Source organism: Acanthaster planci, linkage group LG10 (genome assembly GCF_054643075.1).
Source record: "Acanthaster planci isolate LZ-2023a linkage group LG10, COTS_SCS, whole genome shotgun sequence".
In the NCBI taxonomy this organism is placed as follows: Eukaryota; Metazoa; Echinodermata; class Asteroidea; order Valvatida; family Acanthasteridae; genus Acanthaster; species Acanthaster planci.
In genome coordinates, this window is record NC_141786.1 from 13,687,484 (window position 1) to 13,711,214 (window position 23,731).

The 23,731-nt window shown below is 38.4% G+C and overlaps 1 protein-coding gene across 1 annotated transcript in view; it reads right to left on the minus strand.

The window, feature by feature from the left end:
* Nucleotides 1-3,047: 3,047 nt before the first annotated feature.
* LOC110982061 (uncharacterized) overlaps nucleotides 3,048-23,731 on the minus strand; it is a 42,163-nt gene continuing 21,479 nt past the window's right edge. The window contains exons 6-14 of the mRNA XM_022240206.2: nucleotides 23,217-23,372; nucleotides 22,857-23,042; nucleotides 16,337-16,422; nucleotides 15,034-15,256; nucleotides 8,938-8,998; nucleotides 7,901-7,974; nucleotides 7,300-7,523; nucleotides 6,567-6,658; nucleotides 3,048-6,410 (exon numbers count right to left, since the gene is read on the minus strand). Coding sequence (XP_022095898.1) covers nucleotides 6,400-6,410; nucleotides 6,567-6,658; nucleotides 7,300-7,523; nucleotides 7,901-7,974; nucleotides 8,938-8,998; nucleotides 15,034-15,256; nucleotides 16,337-16,422; nucleotides 22,857-23,042; nucleotides 23,217-23,372 — 1,113 coding nt within the window. The 3' untranslated portion in view covers nucleotides 3,048-6,399. The remainder of the gene's footprint in view (nucleotides 6,411-6,566; nucleotides 6,659-7,299; nucleotides 7,524-7,900; nucleotides 7,975-8,937; nucleotides 8,999-15,033; nucleotides 15,257-16,336; nucleotides 16,423-22,856; nucleotides 23,043-23,216; nucleotides 23,373-23,731) is intronic.

Consider the following 23,731-nt stretch of genomic DNA (forward strand, 5'->3'; position numbering starts at 1 on the left):
ATGTAAAAAAAAATGACAAAAGTGCGACGACGCAAGATCGATGAAGAAAGATCAATAGAGCTACATTGATACCAACGTTACGCAACCTCTTCCAGTACCAAACAACACGTTCCCTGTAACCATAGCCCACCAGTACTCAAGGCCACCCGTGTTCATTACCCGTCGGTCTGGTCTGAGGCAATAAATTGAGTTGTTAGGTGGGTGTTTATATCTAGTTTAAACCACAACAAGAATATAATTTCTATTTCCCCTAAATGGGATGCCAGTTGTTATGGGTAGATCCTAGCCACCGTGGGCACATTTTTTTCACATTCCCTGGGTATTGGATGCATTATATTAATCTGGGGATCCTAAACCAGTCTTGGTTAACCAAAATATAAAATTACATATGATTTTAAGCAAAAGAACTGTTGTCTGTTATTTAAATCTTATTAAAATGTAAAAAATTGCCTTCTGATATGAGAAATGTAGTTTTACAAGATCTCTCAAGTCCTGCAGAAATAACAGGATGATGTGTGCCTAGTGAAACCCTTGTAGCTCCAATGCTAATATCCTTGATCAAGATTCTATTCATTGCTCTCACATCCAGTATCAGAAGGTGGAAAGGGAACAGTCAGTATCAGCACAACTATACATTTGAACTTGTGGAAACAGTGATTGTAAAAACTCAAGCAATCCAGTCATATTTTATTAGGTAGTTGCAGGTAGTTCGCAGATAAGAAGTTCAGGGACTGGCTGCAGATGACCCATTACAACTCTACAGATCTATACAAAATGCATTCAGTAGATGGGAGACTTTGAGACACTTGATGGCAATACATGTACCGCTCTTGTGGCAGTGGTCCATGCACTAATGTTTATGTCACGTATCATTAGCAACAAATTTAGGCTCAAAATGACATTTACAAGAGCGGACTGGTTACGTTGGACTATATGTTTGCAGTCTCATGCCATGACAAGGCCGCATGTTATGTGGAACTGTATGATGGTGAACCAGGACAGGGTTATTGCCACAGTTGTATATGTCTCTTCTTGATGTCGAGTGAATTTATTCCCCCCTCCTCCACTTGGCTGTGAATCTTATTGAAAGATATTATACACTGAAAGTCAATGAAAAACACTTTATTTATGACTCCTAGAAAATCCCCATGTTATGTTACATGTCAAGTTGGAAAATTTGTTCACATAATTCATGCCTACATAATACATGTAGTTCCCTACTTACTTTCTAAGCAGCCATGTTGGCAAATCCAAGTCCCAGTTGCGGCAGACAATGACATGTCAACCTGTGGAAGCCACTCGCCTGAGGATGCTGTTATTTCTCATTCCCAAGTTGCTCTAAGCCACAGCCACTTACTACGGATTTGCACGGCCTAACATAAGTTCGATCAGCGATGAGGGAGTGTGCTCAGTTTTCTGACACCAATTTTTTGACCTCAAGAGCAATTTAAAATTACTTCAGATTTTCCAAAATGGTTTATGAGGCATTTCATGTGGAAACCTATTCAACTACTCAACTTTAAGGGTTTGGAGTTCATCAAAATAAAATCTGTGTGATATAGATGGTGAAGGAAATCAGAAACCATGAGGCAGTGCAGTGTGAAGTAAGCCACCACCCAGTAAGCCAGTACTAGCTTAATTCACAATTCTACAAAAATCTATCGAAGTCGCTGCCATGACATTTGAAAGGAAGCTAGATCAACATCTGGACTACATGTATATAGGTGTCCTTTTCCCAGAAAAAACTCAATATTGGGTGAAATAAAGTAAAAAAGAGGGGTGGTTTGGGGCCAGTTTGTTTATAGAAGGGAAAAAAGTTACGGTTTAAAATCATGATTTTAATAATTCCAAACAAATTTCAAATTTTCAAATAACAAGAATCCGCACATTAAAAGTCAAACTTTACTTTGAATTGAAGTGGTAAACTTTTATAGTCCAATCGCCTTACATCTTAGAAAAGTTTGTTTACTGTCATCACTCAAACTGCCCAAAAATAGCAAGATCGGGCATAGACATTTTCAATGTTCATGTGCACTAACTAAATTCTGTGGTGAACATATGTGACTTCACTCACAGAACACAAGAATATGCTCTGATCTCTGCTTCTGCTGCGATTGTCCTAGCTGTTGACCCCAATCTTTTAAGGATCACAAGTTTCTCTGTTAAACAAGTTTGTTATAAATCCTAGATTTTTCTCCCACGAAAACATAAAAGCATCAGTCAACAGAGGATATCACAATCAAAAATTTTCCTTGAAATTTATGTCTAAATACTGTTCATCTGTTTCAATTTGTCGAAGTGTTTTAATTTATCTTGCAATGAAATATGCATAGACATGTATTACGAATATAACAGCGTTCCGGTGAAATCTGTGACCAAGGTATAACAAAACAATTATCGCCTGCAGTGACAGGGTCCATGGGTTCTGTACACCCTCGGGGGAAAGTGGCACCCTCAGCTTTGCCACAAGTGCCAATTGACCCCTCGAGTGTACAAAACACAATGGACCCTTACACCGCAGGCAACAATTGTTAACTGAAAGCCAGGAGAATACATGTGGCAATATACAAAGCAATAGAACAGGATAAGGTGTTCAAACGGTTTCATTTCTTTCAGTGGAATATTACAGGAAAGGCTTATGGCCAGCAGCATAGACAAGCCTTCATGCCGTACACATTTTCTGTTTGTTTTGTTGAAGTGCAGCATCACGGAATTACTGGGGTTGGTTTTTGCCTGGCTGCCCAGACAGACTACAGAACCCCTTCCCGGCATGTGTACTTTATCTGTGAGCCTATACAAATATACATTTGTATATATGGCATGTATACAGGATACAGGGAAGAGTTCAACAATCATTCCGAAATCGTTCACACTAATCTTGTTAAAGGCCAGTAATTGGGACATGCAGTGGGGAGCTAGATGGATGATGGGTGACCCTTACGTGAACATAATTCTACGATGACAAAGGAAAGTAATGGTGTAATGGAAATGTCAAGGTTGTTTAAAAAACGTAATTTTCCAATTAGCTGAACTAAAACCAGTTGAAGTTAAATAAAGAGGTCATAAAAGAAACTCCAACGTTTATTTGGCTCATGTGATGTTTCTGGCATCCAAACCTACAGAATAGTAACTTTTCTCTTTGGTGCCATGTAAACACTTTAGGGCTGCTACTCAAACACAAAGCTTGAAAGGAACCAAATTTTGATTTAATTAGTTTCACACAATGTAACTGGGTAACATGTCAGCAGTGTCAATATTCTGGATGGGGCTGACTAGACTCTCAGCGACAAGCTACTTTAAGCAAGAACAAATGGTCAGGTAGCATTCACACATATTCACCTCTTGATTTCATTTAGGACTTGCAACAATATTCACAAATTCTTCATATGCAAATTAACTTCAAGCCTATAATAGTTGTGAAGATCACATACTGATCCAAATGTAAAAACTCCAATAATGTATATTAAACAGAAGAAATAATAATGTATTGAACACTGAGTACAAGTTAACAGTAATTCTAATTTACATTGTATTATGGTATGGAAAACAAACCAGATGTCATATGCAAGTACAATTTATGTAGGTGCTTAGGAGAGGCCTTTATTCTCAGAGTTTACATTCTATGTACATCACACCAAATACAACACGGAAAACCAACTTATTCATTCATCATTACCGTTATTCAATATTGAGACAATGCTTTGGACACTGATGTGAATGAGTGCTTGACACGAAGTTGTATGATTTTTGAGTAAAAAGGGAGCCTAGCAAAAACAGGAAAAGAATTCACTATAAACCGTCTTCCTGCGCCAATCTTTTGAAACTCTAAACTATCCCAACCAAATGACTCACTAAGGCAGTGTTGCCCCTTTTGGACTATGGTCTTAAGAAAACTACCCCTACCTACTTCTGGTTATTTACCTGAAGTTTGAACATGCAAGTAATCATACAAAGCAGAAATCTTTTAGCACCCCAAAAACTTTTCTGTGAGGGTACTGTTTTTTCTTCTACATGTATACCCGTTTCAAATTTAAGCTGCTTCAGAAACGCACTTTGAGAAAATTCATCCCATTTTAATTTTCTTTGGGGGAAATTTCCATCAACTCTTTTTTTTTTCATGATGCAACAGGAAACAGCTATTCTTGGGTTTCGGTTTGAATACTTAAAACCGATTCAATGAGAATTCCACACACTTCGGTACAGTTAATGCACTTTGACATTCCAGAGCAACTCAAGGAACACAATGACAAGCCTTTTCAATATCTACATCTTACACAGGCTCATTGCTTGTGTCTCACTGTATGTTGGTCTAGTCTAATCAGACACTGATTTTTCATGAGAACGCACAATACAAAATGATCACTCATTAAGAATTGAAATTAATCCACAAGTAAGAGGCTTGGTAGTGAATCCAAAATATATCAGTTTAAGACTAGCGTTCTGCAAATCATTTTCACACAATGCTAATAGGGGTTGTAGGACCAATTAAGATGGATGCTATATTGTAGTTTATGGAAAGCTTCCTTCACAGTGAAACAATGGTTCTGTCAGAGTGCTTATTAGTAAAAACTATTAACGTAAAAAAGCCAAAGTAAATCTGACAACTTGTTTGATTAAAACACTTTACCGTGCAGTTTCTGCCTAAGAAATAACTGTTTTAACACACAGTATTCTCACAAGAGCAATGCAATGGCTGAAGTAAAGAACAAAGCTGCATTTCCACCAAATCCATTTCTTGGCATTTGAGGAGGTAAATACCCCACTACATACATACGAAAACCACACAAGCGATCTTAGTGTAAATAACTCAGTTCCAAGAGTATGCATTATTCTTGAATTACTGTCTTTGGTTACATTGAATATGTAAAAGTTCACTGTTCAATGTAGTGTTTGTCAATCGTAAGATGGCACTGCCGATTAGTGTGTTGGGAGTAGATGAATTACGGTAATCAATGTTCAGATGGGTTGAACTATGACCAGATGGAATTCACCAAGCAAACAGACAACTTTATATGCTTCAAGGATAATCTACATTGCAGTTAATTCAGAATAAGTTACACGAACATGTGTATCACTTTTGCAGCCTTAACTTTCATTATAAAGCAACACTGATGGAAAATAATCTGTCAGTATAATAAGTTCACATATACTCTCCAAAGATTAAATAAAACAACCCAACAAATTACTACATATTTTTGAGTGAATTTATGTTCAATAGACACTGTTAGGGGTGTAACGATGCACAAATGCTCCAAAAGTTGCATGACTGAAATGCCACAATAGGGTATCACAATACAAAATCATGAATCACATTATTAATAGCTGGGGTGAGTACAGTTGAATGTGAGAAAAACATTGGAAATGTTAAAGACAAAGAACAGCTGATTGTTTGGGCATAAGGCTTCAAAATGTGGTGCAACATAGCCTGTCTGCAGGTAAAATTGATTCTGAAGGGTAAACCACCACGCTTGAAGACCATGCAATGCATCTGACTACCAAGAAAACCATTAAAAATTACAATCAAGACGTCCAAGAAAAATTATTTTCACTGGCATAAAAACAAATTGTGTGTCTCACAATTTGCTTTATAAATCATCCATAATGTTCATGGGGCAAATGACAAAGTACTGCCAAGATGATTGACAAGTGCCCTTATATGAAACTCTTTGTCACAGTCCATTTTACAGCGAGTTCCTTTAAAAAAATCTTGAAAACTCTACAAATGGGCATTGCCAGGAATTGTTCTAGGGTAGAGATGGCCCTTTTTTCTTTGGGCAAAATGTCTGGGGGAAGTATAGTAGAAAGGGGTCAGGGTTTGATCCTTTGTTTTGGTTTTTTTTTTGGTTTGCTGTGTTTTTTCCCCCAGCAAATTAATGATTTTATCACCGTAAAGTTTTTATGATTTCTTTTGCAGCTTTTCTTTTCCTATCTTTTTACTTTTTAATTTTTGTCTAGGGGCAGCTTCTTATTCCCCTCCCTCTGACACTGTGGCTGCAACTGCACCTTAACATAACGGTAGTTCAGTACCATTAAAAAACCAAATGAATGGCTATTGAACAAGGCCAACGAAAATTGGCCCCCCCCTCCCAAAAAAATGCTGAAAGCTGAGGCCCCCCAAGATGCTGGTTCCCCCTTCATGCCCCCATAAGTGAAATCCTAGCTACGCCACTGTTAACAGGCAAAATCACAAAGTAAATGTCATCAGGTTGATTGCTCACAAATACATTCACTATATTAACACAGTCGATACCATGTACAGTACATATCATGTTTCAATAAGTTACCTGCAGGATTATCTTATCTGAGCTATAGCAAACAGCCATTGTGCAAATTGGGAGTCTTATCTCAACAGATCCAGCTAGTAGTAAGCACAAAAACTATCCACGGAAGCTGGCCGATTTAGGAGCAGGCTAAAAAGGAATAATCAAGACAATAATTACATTTGAAGTCCTTGCATGAAGCCTTGTGGACACATTGAGCACAAGTGACTTGACCAAAGCAGGAACATGGTAACAGGTAACGAACTGCTAACTAATGCTACTGTGGTTACTTTCAGCACTGCTTACCTGCAATTGCTTCCTGGGCAAAGAATTTGACATCCACATCAGAATCTCCGTTCAATTTATCCAATATGGGTTTTATCTGGCTCTGCACACAACTATAAAACAAAAATCATTGGAACGTGCAACACATTCATTTCAAGAAATTATACCCATTACATCGTTGGAAAAGGTGGGGGGGTACCCTGAATGTTGTATACAAAGTTCAGTGAAGTTACATTTCCAGCTGTAAGTCACAATTGTCACCAAATAACAAATGTTTACATCTGTGAATACATGTATAATCCTGAGCACAGGTGAGTGAAAAATGGATTCAGCACAGCAAAGTGGCAAGGAAAAAAGTATAAGCATTAAGCTAAACTTTGGGTATCGTAACAAATTTGCCAGCTGTGTTCACCTAATTTGATCAATGATGTGACAATGTGCACCATCATACATGACTGCATGAACTCCTGGGACCAAATAATGAGACAAGGACATCTGATTATATCTTATGTATTAGGTCCATTTGGTGCACACAATATACCAATATTGCATAGCTAATTGGCATCAGGGCTGTTTGCTGTTTGTCATCAGAGTATGCACAGGCACTTAAGGTGTTCCTGCAAGATATGGGTCAATCAGTACCTATTGCATTCAAGTGAGGAATTGCATCAGGTGACAACTGTGTCATAATATTCACATTTAACTAATAATAATCAGACAATGTTCCATTTACACAAATTAAAGGTGTACTCACCTACTTTCTAAGTTGGGGGCTAGTTTCTGTAATGTTTTAGCCACATTAAACCTGACATTAGCAACCTGGTCAGATGCCAAAGTAGCAACAACGGGCATCAGAACCTTGTTAGTAACCTCAGCGCCAACCACATCAGCCATCACATTGATACAGAACAGACAAGTCATTCTATGAAGGTAGTTCTGATCCCTAGACATGGCCAACACTTTCGGAAGAACGGTGTTCTGAGAAATTGGATAACATAAACACTCTGTATTAGAACCATGGTGGTTTTGGAGGGCAGGGAAAACACAAGTCTTGTTCACTCCAAAAAGGCACAAGCATTTTTGTCGACAGAAGGTACACAATTCATTAAACCTATGATGAAAAGTCTCCCTGCCTACTTTCAATCCAAAGCACTGATCTCAGAAGGTTTAACAACTAAAGAATTTAAGCTAATAGATCCAAACCTTTTCCCCAAATAAACAAAAAAAAAATATTCAGTAATTGATCATATCCTACATGTAGAGTAGATCGTTTTACTTCGACGACACGTACCTATGAGTGAAATTCAAGGTATGTGTACAGTGTATGTGTATCCATATTTTTGTTTGGCACATACCTGGGCCCAATCAATCCCAAATTTCTCCACAAGTTTCTTGAGATTGTTGGTGGCTGCTTCTCTGATGGCAAACACTGTAAAAATGAAGTGATTAAATTTTATTTTAATTGTTTTGACTAAGAAGTCTGCACAAAATCTAATACAAATACAGCATTTGAACCTTTTCTAAAAAAGAGTGTTCTTCTGGATAATGGTAAGTCAGGCAGGCAACATGGCATGCCCAAGAATAAACTTTCTTTTTATCTGAATTGTGCCATGAAATGCCTGTGGGAAACGAATCCGGTCAAGAGAAATAAAGTGTTTCAACCATTATGATTTTAATTTTCAAAATTATAAATGTGATGAATCAGGAGAGTTTATACATAAGAAAATACAACTCTGACAAAAGCATCAATACCAGTTAGCAGTCTTTCATTTTGAGTTTCAACATGTTTTACTTAAGGTTATAAAACATTAAGAGCAATTCATAACAGAACGCATCACCAAGATAAACTTATGAAGTTGGAAGTTTCATGTACATTAAATAACGAGTGTAAAAGGCCTAACATTAACAATAAGGGCACAATGACAACTGGTGTCTTATACATGCCAAATAAACATGTTGAAAAAAAGTCCTCAGAAGCCAAAAACACCATGATGAAATGTGCCAGGGTTTTCTCCTTTTGGCTAAAAATACACTTTTTTTCCGTTGAAGTGTTTGTAAGATCATTAAAATCAAATCTGACCTTGGGGAGCTCATAATGAAATTGACATTACCTTTTTGTAATGACACCTTACTGTTTTTAGAGAAAGGCACACAAGCCCTTGCAAGCCAGTGATTTTTTCATATCCTATTTCAATCTTTCTGCTTATGTCTAACCTTAAGGCCTTCTGGAGGTCAAAAGGGAAGGGATAATAAAATTATTAAAACACTTAAAACCTTGCATCTCACATGCTGCTGTAAAGAACTAAATGACGTTGCAGCAGAGAAAGCTTATCAAATGACCAGGCTTGTGGTGATCCAGGAGCTGCAACTGACTACCAACAGAAATACTTACCATGATCGACAAGCCATGTCATACAAAGACTGTTGAGTTTCTCATCAAAGAATTCCACCCCCTGTAATAGCATCAGCAGATATAGAAATTGCACAGATGAGGAGTCAGTCAGTGGATTCAATGGAACCAACAATTGAAAGAACGCAAACAGTTTTATATTACAAGGCACTAGCACATCATACCCATTGTTTACTCAAGTGTTAAAAGACAATGTTTTACCAATGCCCAATTTAACCCCTTCTCGACGGGAATTTCTTTCCGAAAGCCGACTCCAAGAATTCCAGCCTCACTTAGCCATGAAGGCTACCTGCCAAACTGCAAATTCTCGGTTTGTGGCCCAGCGTGCTCTGCACGCTTTGAATTACATGGTGAAAAGGCTGATTGTTCGGTGGCATGCGGTTCTACTCAAGCTTCCACATTCCCGTTGCCTCTTTTCAAAGTGAGGACTATTGGGAAGCTGGTGATTATGATGCAAATTCGGTCTGTTCATTTCTTGGCTACACACAAAGACCAATTACCATATACACAAGAGCCAGGGTCTGCCTTCTTTCACCATGTTCGCTCGAGCGTGGGCCGAGAATAACAGCTGAAAAGCGGGCTGAGGATCTCAGTTTTTAAGGCATGTTTTAATGCGTCCCAGCATAAGGGGTTAACAAGTCCAACTTTTACTTTCAAAGATCCGTAATTGTGGGGACAATTAAAAACTCCCAATCAAACAAGTAAATTATGAATTACAGGTATGGCTTGACAGCCGCTCATGTGGAGCACCATGAGGCACTCCACGTCAGAGCAAACAGTAAACACAAAGTCAGAATTACTCTCCAGAATTATGAGTTATGCATTTGATAAATGAAACTGAAAGAGGACAGAAACTTCCACTCAGACTGCCCTAAGCAGTGGCACTCTATCCAGAGACTCATCTCAACCATTATCTCATTCAATTTGCCTAGAAACCTTGAAACCAGACAGCTTTTTCACTCCTGAAGGTGATAATACTGACCAGAACAGTGGTGCTTTGCATGCACTTTCTGGTAAGCCAAGTCAGTTCACTGTGTGAATACTGACCAATATCCACTTTCACAAGATTTTATAAATCAAACTTTTCCACCTCCAGCATTATTGGGTCGGAATCTGTTACCCCTACACAGGTGGTTACTAATATTTCCCTGTGTCAGTCGCATCAACCCAAATAGTGACATTAACACATGTAGGGATAGTTGGGCTTACATTGGTGTGTCTATAAATGGATTCTTTTCATACTATTGGTCAATCTGACATGTAAGGTCCAACATCAACTGGCTTCTAAAGGACATCAACAAAAACCACATACCGACTTGGATATGCTATGCAAAGTCCTTGCATTATTGTGGGAATACTTGTTACTTCCATATTATACACACTCTCACCTGCATTTACATTACCTCATGTAAGCGTTTGTTTGTTTGGGGGCAGTCAAGAAAATTCAGTAAAAATACTAGAATTTCTTGCACCGTAAACACACTTTTGTTCCTTTGGCGACATTGAACCAAACTTGCCTCTAAAATTGTTTTCATGAAAGAGGGGTAACCTTATGTAGGATTTATAGTCCACAAAAAGTTCACACATGCTTTATGTGGACATCCCTTTGTTTACGAGTCCACACTAGGTACATTAAGGTGGCACACCCATGATTTACATGTACATACCTGATGTGGACATCCCTTTGTTCATGAGTCCACACTAGGTACATTAAGGTGGCACACCCATGATTTACATGTACATACCTGATGTGGACATCCCTTTGTTTACGAGTCCACACTAGGTACATTAAGGTGGCACACCCATGATTTACATGTACATACCTGATGTGGACATCCCTTTGTTCACGAGTCCACACTAGGTATATAAAGGTGGCACACCCATGATTTACATGTACATACCTGATGTGGACATCCCTTTGTTCATGAGTCCACACTAGGTACATTAAGGTGGCACACCCATGATTTACATGTACATACCTGATGTGAACATCCCTTTGTTTTTGTCTAAAGCACAACTCAAATCAAATATTCCTTTTTTTCCATTTCATTCCACAGTAAATTGAATGTCTAGCAATTTTTCTTCATATTAAACTGCTCAAACTGAATTTTAGTTTGGGGGAAGGTGGGGATGTGTGCAAGTCTACAAGTCTTGGAACCCTGCATTTTGGAGACTTTTTATTCTCAGTGTCCAAGTGAGGTATGCAAAACAAACTCACAAATTCACACACGAACATGTAACTATGGCAACTACATGTGAATGATGGTATGGTTCCTCACTGTGGGAACAATTTTTCTGACTGTACAACTGGTATCAAATTCCCTAACAAAACAAACTATCCCTTTAAACACTATGCAAGCCAAAGTACACACATATAGAAAGGATAAGGCAGAAACAGTATGACCATTCCGCTTTGCCAGCAAGCGTAATTCTGACCACAGGCAAGTTTGACAACAGAACAACGGCATGGTCATCAAACATATTCAGTGACAAGTTCTAGTTTCAAAAATTCTAAAATTCTGTCTCCCAGGCTATGGGGGATGCAATGAACGTTATTTCAAAACAAAGCATTCACAATGACAGAAGTGCAAAGTTTCAAGTTTGAATTAACTGTATCAATTCAAAGAAACCAGTCAAATGATGTATGCATAGGTTGCTGGAACAGAAATGACTGTGAATGAACAGTGTAGCAATCAGTCAGGTAATAACCTGTAAACCTGACTGAGAATTACACTGGCAGCATTTCAGCAGCAGCAATGTTGCACATACATCAAGTGACCTAGACACACAGAGCTGCCAACAGACAACAAAGTTAGCAAGGTGGTCAAGCTCCTGTTGTCAACTGAAGGCCCATGCTGGTGTAGTTACTTCATTATTCCATGCTGGCTGAACATTAACAACTTGTCAATACACTCTCTGTCTGTCAGTTTATTAATGCAAGCTCTGCACTTGGGATTATCTGATAAAAATCTCTGGATGCAACGGATGGGTTTGACTAACCTTTTTTGCATTTCTGCCTTAAAAAATGCAGCATACAAGACACATCTGAAACAACATGCGAGGTACTAAATGAAGTTGAAGCTTCCTTTCTCTGAACACTGGCCCTGTGCTTCAGCACTGTACCAGTATACATGTAATATCTTTAGTGCAAGTTTGTTTCTTGTTTCTTTTTTTCCTGGGGAATGCAGTCGACAAACATCTCTCATATCTGATTGCACAAACATAGAATGATGAGTCGAAATAGTCTTTAGGCAAAATGGGTTCAGTGAGAATGAAGGCTAGTGATCCCATAGAAAATGAACTTGTGACTAAATTCCTCATTGCAATGAAGCCATCTCAGGTATACTGACATGATTTGGATGGGTCTTTGTGCATGAAAAGACAGCTGGATACTCTCAACTGAAAACTACAAAGTGCATGTCTTTCGAGGGTGACTGCACATTTTTCAATGCACATTTCCAACAAACCATGACAATGAAACGTATTGAAATGAAAGGACCCATTCACCTATTTAAATAATGTTTAAATTCTGGAACACAATTAAAAGCATTGATATTTGAAATATTGATCTCACTAGTTTATGACTCTGGTGACAGCTGAATATGTACTGTTTTACAGGGAAAAGGGTAAGAATTGGGTCATTGATTTGTGTTTAAAATTTCAGCAAACATCCGTTCATTTTTGCTGACACACAATCACATTTCTACACCTGCTACGGTTTGATTTATGGTTTTCTGTTTCCCTATTCCAACATTCAGATTCGTTTAAGTGTAAAGAGTTTTTAAGCTTTGCCATTCAGTTTCATTTCTGTCATTCCATTTTATGTAAGGGCATTCAAGACCACACTGTCACCATTCTTCAGTGTAATCTCTGCTGCCTTTTCCCAACAGAAGCAGTCAAATTTGAACTCATTGACCTGTTTAGGATCTTTAACCTGTGCGTAACTTTCTTTTTTTGTAAATCTCTTTTGCATTCCGAGTGTCCAATTTAGGAGTAATGTAGAAGTTAATGCCATTGGTCTCTTATTATAAGTTACGGTGTATTTTATTCTATTCCTGTTCCATAATCAATGTTTTGAGGATTGTGAATGATTCCTTTGTATCCTTTATTTTTTGTTTGCATCTACGGCTAGTTCTTGATGCACTGATCCTGTTCATTTTGTGTTATGAAGTTGAGTCTATATTGGATTACATTTGGACTATGCCAAAATACACGTACTTGCAAAAGTCAACACACGTTCAAGGAAACAAAATTAGGGTTAACATGATAACATGAAAAGAAAAGAATAAATTGTTCACAGGTCTTTCTCTGCAATGTTGCCCCGCAAAGTGTTAATCAGCTTTTCCTAGCCTACAAAGCTCACTTTTCTGGAGGAACTTGACCACCACAATTTTTGTACACGATGTTGACAAAAAGCTGTCTCAAGATCCATTGTGAAACCTTTTCTCTTGGAAAATCAGATTTTATATAGGATTTGAATGAAATTGAATTCCTAAAAGTGAAATGAGATGTTGTATTGACTGAAAGAATGCTCAATAAGGAAACTGAATTAATAAAAATCATTATTTTTCAAATGAATTTCAATGGGACTTCTGTTAAACTAAACTACTGTTTGCTGAAATTGGCTGGGAAAACATATATTACACCTAACAAGTCCTAAATTCAGTTTACAATGTAATGAGTACAACATCGCAGAAAACCTTCAGATTTTGTAAGCTGTGCTTACGTGTAATGTGTGCAGTGAATTTGAAGCAGTAATCAACTGTGCAATAGAGACTGCCTTCACTGTGCCCTAAAAATTTCACACAGTGCACCAGTAGTGCAGCAGAACATGGTAGAGAGTCCTTCGACTGATGGACCACACAAAGATTATGAAGAGTTTGAAAGGTGAAGCAAGCCTTACAGTGGATTACTTGGAACAGTTTTGTGAGTGTTAACTTTATGAGCAACCATCTGGCAGCAAGACCATGCATGCAAACATTTGTATGTTAACATCATAGCAACGGTCTATGTATATGTGTATCATACAAACACATTTAAAACTCAAAGTCCATATAGTTCTCTTTTAGTTTTATGGAGGGCAAACTCTTGTCAGATGGTAATGCATTGTTTTTGATGGATTCTAAAATTTTCACAGATTAAGGGCTCTGCTTAATATCCACATCCAAATAATAAATGGATACATAGATGATAACAAAAAATTCCAAATTCAGACGTGTACAGAGCTTCACAAATGTAACATGTGTTGGTTTCATAAGGTCTTCAGTTAAAATTTTTAATTGTGAGCCACTGATTACTTTAAGAGCATGGCCCTCAGACATATCAACTCAGTGTGCACATTGACAAACAGTACACTTTATGGAGAAAAAAATTCTTGCATGAATTGGATCAGAATTGCCATAAATGGATAGCATGTGCAAAGTTTGAAATCATCACATGCCAATGTGCAATTACAATGCACACGGACAAATGAGGATGATGAAAAACTTGTTACGTATGCTGTTACTGAAAGTAATGTATGTGGGGCCCTTATGGGCACCACAATGGCAAGAGATATCTAAAGTTACAGTATGAAAATAAACACTGAATGAGTATTGGAATGCTCTACAGAGTCTCTTCAACTATCTCTCTGAACTCAACAAGTGTCACATGTGGGCATCAGCAAAGGTACATTTACGCCGAAGAAAACTGCTATTTTAGAGTCCAGCTCTCTGTGTTAGAAAAAGTTATCACCACAGATCACATCATTGCTAATGGGAAATGGTGAACCTAAACCAAGCACTTTACTCGTTATGACAAGTCACACACAGACAAACTGACTGCATAGCAGACAACAGACAGACTGCAAGGTAGCAGCTAGATTCCCGTCATTAAATAAACACCATACCTTCATACCCATCACACAAACTGTTACACAAACAACAGAAAAAGTAGCAAGAATATGTGATTTCACTCAATGAGCATAGAGATGTGCATGATCACTGAAGCAGCAAGCATGCATGAAGGCATGATGAGCTAGCAACTCCATGTGGCTTCATGACATGCACAACTCAGCACAATTGAGTCACGGCTACTAACCAATTGGCCGGCCAGTAGCGGCATGTACTCAATAATGGCCAGTCGTACACGCCATTTAGTATCTTCAGCAAGTTCCACAATGGCAGGTAGTAATGACTGTGATAACTGTTTGATACCAATGACATTATTGACACAGTCCAGGTTGCTGATGATGTTGAGACGGACCTCTGGACATTCATCCTTCAACTGAGCAAGGAATAGAGGGAGCAGGTGATCGATGGTTCTGCAACAACAAAATTCCCCCAAACATAATGTTAGACTAAAATAGCATTTGCAAGTCATATCAACTTGACATTAAAAAGTTACACTTCCTATGACTGGACTTGTTGAACTATCAGCTGTACTTCTGTAAATGCATCACTGCGATCAAGTATCAATGTGAATCCCCACACTACATGTATATGTTACATCCATATTAGGGTACATGAATAAATATTTGTATTACGCACTGCCACTTGACACTGCTAGTATTGTGCATGCACTACTTAGTAAACCTGTCTCCATGAATAGCTTGTTATGCTGTGGTCCTACTGACAAATTCATTTTAAGCTCAGTTTAACACAGACTTCAGGGATGATTATAATTTGCTCTTAATTGGCTGGTCTCATGCCCAGGTCAGAGCTAATCCTTGCTGTCAAACAACAGTTGTTGTGCCAGTTGTTTGAGTTTATTTTTGTATCATTTTTAATGTCCTGGTAGTACAGAGAAAACATAATAGTGAACAGACCAATCTCATTTTGCTTACAACTTGTACACCATGCGTGCCAAGTCCATATAAGGAGATTCCTTTGAACAACTTGCACACGAAATAGACCATCAAATGGATGGTGGGAGAACTGAAAGTAAATTCCAGAACGAAACCATCAAGAAATCTATCATATATTGACTTCTTTTGACTCTCTGACTTGAAAAGGTATTTATGAATGTGAATAACTACATGTATGTGCTTGGCCTAATGCTTAAGACTGGCTCAGGAGAATGAATGCTGATACCGCCCTCGCCTGTGGCTCTGGCATTAGTTGGGTTCATTCTCCTAAGCCAGTCTTAAACACCAATTTAAGACTAGCAAAGCTCTTATTTATTCCCTTAGTGAATTATTCTTTACTTTTGTACCAATGGCCAACTATAGTTTTAGCAGCCACTTATAGGAAAAACAAGACTGTGACATCAAAAAAGCAGACCCTAGTAATCAGTTTAGAACTCCAGCTTGTATGCCTGATGTATAGTGTAGAAAAAAATATGGAAGACACGACACACTACTCACTACAAACAGGCTGATGGACGTTAAGATGTGGTAACTTACTTTTCTTTGCCTAGTATTGGAGACAGGCCCATGATAACAGATGCCAATGCACTCTTTACATGTTGGTTAGCATCAGACACCAATTCCTGCAGAATATGTGCAATTAGTGTTAATATCTCCCTTATGGCACAGGCTGTACATTTCAGCTCAAAACAGCTCAATATTTCAAGACAAAGGGTGTTTAGAAAGCATACACTAACAAAACCTCAGTTTCAGTTTGAACAATCTCTAAAGCTCATGCAGTCCTTACCAATCATCTGTGTACATCGACCCTCAAGGCAGCGTTGGAACAAGACAACCACTGCTTGAGTCTCAAGTCTAGTCAAACTGCTTCCATGTACATACATGTACTTTACATTTCCAAAGTCAAGTCATTTGATAACAAAATGAAGTCCAGACTGTTGTCATGTTTAGTCTACCATCATTAAATTGGGCCAATAATTGAAATGCAACATCAAGTCAATGCCCAAATTGGACATTATCATTTTAATCATATGACTGACAACATTAGTCTTTTCACTTGTGCTTACATTTTGTAGATATAACAACTGATAGCTAAATTTGGGGTCCAATCCTGCAGGCACTGAATGGCACAGGAATTGTTAACACATGAGCTGTAACTTGATTTTGGAATCAGCTTTATATCTCTCACAATAGAAAAACTTAACATACAGCTCCAATCCTGGTGAGCACAACATGACAACCCACAACATTCTCACATCATCCATGTTCAAGTCTGCTAACAGACCAACACCAGCTGTACTCAACACATATTTAGAAATACAATCCTAAGGAAAAAGAATCATTCTGCTTCGAAAAACAAGCCTTTGAAAATAGGGTCGGTAGGTCGGAAAATTGGGGGGGGTTCTCTTTTTTGTGCTGATGTACAGTACATTGCGATTGACAGTTACCACCAAAATGGAAAAATTTTTTCATAATTTTTCTCTTCCCAGGGAATTCCTTTTCATTTCACAAATTGTGAAAAAGTGTGCCAAAAGTGGGAAAATATTTTCACATCTTTTCACCAAGTGGGAAAATATTTTCACAGATTTTCCCCTGAAGTGGGATAAGATTTTCACGCTTTTTCCCAAAAATGGAAAACGATTTTCACAGATTTTCCCACAAGTGAGACAAGATTTTCACAGATTTTCTCTGGTAGTGGGGAAATAATTTTGCAAGCTTTCTTCATTTAGTAGTATTTGTGCATGTACATATAGACATCAGGAAGTTTTGTTCTCTGTGGTTTCAAACATGCACGTCTCTGAATATGGAAAGTGGAGGAAAATCAGTATGACAGGAATGTTCTTTAATTCTCAGGAATATTCAGATTACTTGAGGAAGACAGCATTAAAATTTCAACACAGTATGTTTCTCGGTTTTGAGCAAAATACAATGCGACAGGAGATATCTGGCTATGGTGGAGGTTGGAGACAAGCACTGAACACCGAACAGCTGAATTACAGTAAATTGCAGTTATAGCGCTCTCTAACATGTCTTATAAGTTATAAGCGTTTAAAAATTATATTAACCTACTTGGATGGATGCTCAACATGTGCACCCCATATGTGCACATGTACATGAACATGTATCCACATGTTGTCATGTATGTAAATTACTTTTACATGTTCGGAATAAATGCCTTGTATCCGGTTATCTCGACGTTTTCGTGATGCCGATCAAAAAAATTACCAAATCTCTTCAAAAACCGCCACGGGACCTCGTGCATGCTGCACCGCATCGCGAAGCACAAACTGCATCTACACCTACAGCGTAATCCTGACTGCTACTGAATGCCCATTCGTGGATAGTCCAATCATTGACAGAGAGTAACATGTCATCAGAAACCCAAGTGAAAACTGACCCAATATGTCACACCGAACACAATCGGCAAAAAGACGAGATTTGCTACATGAAGATACACGTACAATTTAAGCAGTTATTTTATTCGTTGATTGTAAGAAACCTTTCAGTAACAAATTACTGCATGTAGTATTTCATTGTTGATTTTTTTGTGTGCCAAACTACACAACGAAAATAAATAAAAAGTGGGCAAATAACCCATGTCGCCACAGCAAAGCAAGTTAAGTTTAATGTAATACACACATTTTATGTGCTTCGTGACTTCATAACTTGGGGACTCCCGTTTATAATAATCACTCAACCTCCAGACAACTTTTTAAACATTTATTCTCTGACACTGACGAGTGTTTATCTATGGTAATCCAAGAAAACAACTGCGCCACGCAAGCGTGGGTCGCCGTAGTAAGCACATCCCCGCGATCACGCTGCATGGAATGGACGGCTCAGCTGGGGAAATTGCTACTAGACTACAACAGCACACTCCATGTGGTGAATTGGCCCGACCGGCCGGCCCCAAGCGCAGCGCAGCCTGCGTAATGGACTCTTCACTGCATAATAGTCGTGCGCGTGTGGCAAGTGTTGAGCATTTTCGCTGCACAATGCTTCTCGTTTTTGCAAGTTTCCGCATGATTTTTGGAACCTTTCCCACAACTTTCGCAAAATTTTCACACTGTTTTCGCGCATTGTTTTTTTTCTCAATGTTTTCGCGAATGTTTCATGCCGTGGTCACAAAAGATTCCCACCGTTTTCGCACGATTTTTGCATTGTTTTCGCATGTCGTTCGACCCTTTCGCATCCGATTCACTGCAAATTCGCAGGGGGGAAAAGTAATGGTCAAAATGCTAAATGCAAATTCCTTTCACTTTTTTCCCCATTCCTTTTCGTATCGGTAACCTTAAAATACAACGTACAGTAATAGCATGAATAGGGATGAAAGCTTCCAAAAATTGTCTCAAACAGTGATAAAAACATGTCTTAATATATGTAAAAATTTCCACAGTCAACAATCCACAAGAATTCACACAATACTAGCCAGGTAATCACAACGGAAAACTGGCCAACAATATCAGTGTATCGCGTGGTAAGCGTGCATGATGCATCCAGGCGGGTAGACGATGAACCTCATGCCATGACAGGAAATTTCGCGGAAACACGCTTGCTTGAAGTACCAGCAAAACAAACTCAAATTAAACTCCTGAACACAGAAAATACATAGACAAGAGATCAAATTCTGTGAATTAACTTGCAGAAATCCTCTTGCAACATCAATGTTTTTTTGACCTGCAACAGTATGGTTGTGTGCATGTACAGCCAATGTCGTGTAATCATGGAGCTATTAAACACAAGGAGTTTGAATGAAGTGCCTATAGACCGTAATTCGATTAACCACTCCGGTCAGCTCTATAGACATAGAGCAGTTACCGGCCCCAGTGTTGAAGACCCTAGGCATTCCTTTACATGTGTCTTGCTGCTTTTGCATGTATATTCTGATGTCACTATTAATATTTTCATGATCACATGAAGCGCTTTTTCTGTCTGACAATCATTGGATTCATGTTCTGGCTGCCGGTCCACGTAGGCACCCATGAGCGATAATGTCACCAATCATGAATCTTTACTAAAACTTCCTGAAGGTTAACCCTAACAGTCCTGAATCATCCAATTGTAATATGATTTTGCACACATCCTAGGGAGTCAGGGTTAAAATTAACTAGTGATAGGTATAACAAAATTTTAACTTTTTCATTTCAAAGTCCCTTTTCCAACCTGATCGGACCATATTTTCAGAATTTCATTTCTTTGTTAAATGAATGTCCGGGCTTTTGGATCTTCTGGTTGCAGATTGTGTCACCTTTGCGTCTATGGTGTGTTCCATCCATGTCCATTTCTGTGGATTGTTTGAAAACGATGCACGTAGTGCATGTAAAAAACACGCTATAATGCAAGACACAAGAACTTTGCTCAGCACCAGTTGTCACCAAGCCCTCTATCAGTGAAAGCGAAAATTTACTAGCTTTATTCAAAGCAGTAAATTTACAGTGAAATGTGTGCTGCTGTGAGTTGTAGTGGAGATTATTAGTCAATGCTTCCGCTCAAGCAGGAATGGCTGTTACGAGTCCCACTGGCACATGTATGAATATTGATATTTCATTGGCAGCCAATCACAACACAATGACCGGATGGTCCCATGATGCAGTTTGCACATAGGGCCTGTGCCCTGAGATGCGCCAAAAAATGTCCAGACAGATTTGTATACATATGCATGTGCATATGTACATGTTGAGTAGATTCAATTGCATGCATTACTGTGTTTTTGAACACTTTTGGTTTTGGAAAGAGGACATGCAAAATTTGGCCTGGCTGTAGGGTCAGTAGAAGAAAAAAACAACCAGAAGAATCAGCACTTGTGCAAGCAAGAAAAAGGAGGAAAATTTAGCCTGTTCTTGGCCAAAAGTGGAAAATGAAATACTCAACGATAAACCAGAAATCAGCTAAAAAGTGGAGATTTCAAACCCCCAATGATAAATGTACCATGTACACACACACTTTTCTATTGACGAAATGCCAAAGAATCACTAGAAAGCCCTACATGATTCACTGCACTATGGCCAATTGACTGGATGCATGGAGCTGATCATTAACCAGGGAAATCAGAAACATTTCTCTGTGCGGATTAACAGCATGGATCAATTGCAGTTTTCAGTCGTTAGCATGATACTTAATGGGAGAGTTTACAATGGTCGGTAGGCATCATTAAAGTATCATGCACCATATACTTTGTTTCTGTGTATGAAACGGCACACCTATTTCCAAATGGCCAACTCAGTTTAAATAAAGCCACTTGAGAAAAACGACCCTAAAATTGTACATTCAAGAACAATAGCATCCAAGGAACTTTACGCAATGCCTAAATACATGTATATTCCCATCTAAGTTACCCATAGAGGAAGTCTTTTTTCAATACTAAAAAATACCAACTTGCAAATCAGTGTTTTCGCCACGGCATTTTAGTTTAGGGCTATTACACTAAAATCTGGCTGGGACACTAAAAATCTGGCCTGGAATATACTCTTTTTTGCAGCAAATTTCTCCAGAAACTTGAGCGTAACTAGAAATAAAAGCCCTCAGCCACACAAATGTACAAAGACACAAAAATATCGGCAAAGTGCACCAAAAGCCAGGAACAAAAGTCACACCCCCCAACAGTGCATGTACAGTTGAATACAGATAAGAGTAGCATTGTTAATACAGGGTCAGATTTGTAACAAGGACAATTTGAGGTCCTAAGTGTTTGTTTCCATTACTGATAATACAAGGTAAGTATTATAACAAGGTAATTTATGAAGTCCAAAGGACCTTGTAATAACAGTGTTCCCCTGTATTTCAGCACAGTGTCATAAATAGACGCCCGTATTGTGCAAAAGATGCGCAGTGGACGAACAGAAAAAGAAACCATGCACTGCGTGTGTGGCGTAACATGAAGGAGACCAGTTCCCCACCACTTTGCAGCAATGTGTTGACCCCACAATACACGGATATCATGAGCCAGACTACCACACAAGATCTCAGTCGGTCGCCAAAATATGATGATGTGTGATTCTCACTGTACATGTATTTTTTCATACAGATAACGATGTCAAACAGAAGCTGCTGGAATTCCAGATAAAGTGCACAGTATTTCGTTTCCTTCTTGCTGTATTCTCTTTCCTAATGCGTTAATTTGATGGTTTTCAGTGGTTTGCTATTGAAGGTGTTTTTTTGCTGATGCACGCATGGTAGATCACAAAGTTTTTCAACATAATAAGCACATGTATTTTAACCACCCAAAATGTACATGGCTTGAGTTCTTTGAAATGAGGAGTGATATGTTCTGTCGTATATTCATTAATAAACACACAAAAAATCATCTTTTTTTACAGCAAAAGAAAAATAAAAACCTAAAATGGAGCAAATGGTACTTAATTTCTTGTTGATAAATATGACTGCCAGGGGCTTATGAACACAATAACTTTAAACACCCCCCCACGCTAACATAAAAAGCTAGTGAGAACACTATAAATACTGAAATACTGGTAAATACTGTATAGACTTTGATAACCAGTGTTTTCTTGCCGATGTGATTTGAACATAACGGAAAACAACTGTTTTGTCTTATTTCACAGATGCAGATGTTATCTCAGGTTGCAATTTTTACTGGACAAAGTGGATGGCTGAATACAGCAGCGGTTATGACTATTCAGCAACACTTGTGGCACAAACCTGTGAAATGCAACAGGTGATTCATGATTCAAGTTTCTGTTAAAAGATATACTCAGAGTGGAAATAAAATATTTTGATTTTAGAAAAGTGGTATTACGTTATTTCATGCTGCGTGGACTGTCAACCATTGTACAGTCTGACATCAGTGTCAGTGTACGGTCTTTGTCAGGTAATTGCAAGTCAGATTTTCACTTACCATAACTTGGATAAAATTAGTCGGTTCCACTGGATTTGACTTCAAGGTTTACTGTACATCTTTGTACAAATGTGGAAGTCTTTGCTCATATTTCCTATCCACTTTGTTCTATTGTGATCCCGGCAGTCTACTCTCTTACCCAGGAAACAAGTGACTTAACTGGCAATGTCAATACATTATTTGTGACAATAAGCAGCTAAATACCTTAACACATGGAAGAATGTTGGTCATGATGATCTGCTCTCTGGAGTCTGGTGCCAAATTTTCACAAAACGCCTTCACTTTATGGGCACTAGCTGCACGAACCTCAGCCTCACAGTCTTTAAGCAAGCTCTGAAATGCACCCACTAAGTCCTGTTTGGTGATCTCTGGTCCAACAGCTTGTTGCAGCTGTAACAATGAAAATGAACAAAATTGGTTGAATTTGGCCCTTTTTCAACTCATTATTCTATGATAAAAATGTTTGAAAACCCAAATGACCTCCAAAAAGGAAATGCACCTGAACATGAATTGTCAACTTTGCTAAATTTTAGATGGATACATGGATAAGATAATGATTCTTACATCAGTGAATTTGTCTGCCACCATGTAACGCACCCTCCAGGACTTATCTTCGGCACATTGCCTGAGTGTTGGCATGATAAGTGTTTCTGTGTCATCATGTGACAATGATGAAGCAATATTCACACACGCCTCTACAGCCAACAGACGAACTGAATCCTGTAAAGTGAAAGAGATATTTGTCATTTCCTACATAAGAGACCAAGGGTGTGCTTTTGTTATTGTGTCTTTGAGCAACCCATTTTACCCTAAGTTGCCTCTCTTTGCCCCCAAAACATAAATGGGCACCTGCATTGGTAGCTTACAAATAGCTTGATGAGGAATGTTGATGAAATTTTGTGAGGGAGCTTTTGGGTTTTGCCTCTTCCAAGGTTGACATAACAAGTCAATACAATACCTAGTATCAAAGAGCTTGAGAAAGAAACAAACCTGTGTAACCCTAATGCTCCCCATCCCATCAATTTACAACAGCGGAGTTTGTTGAAATTTGATGGGTTGAGTTCTGTGAACATTCAAAA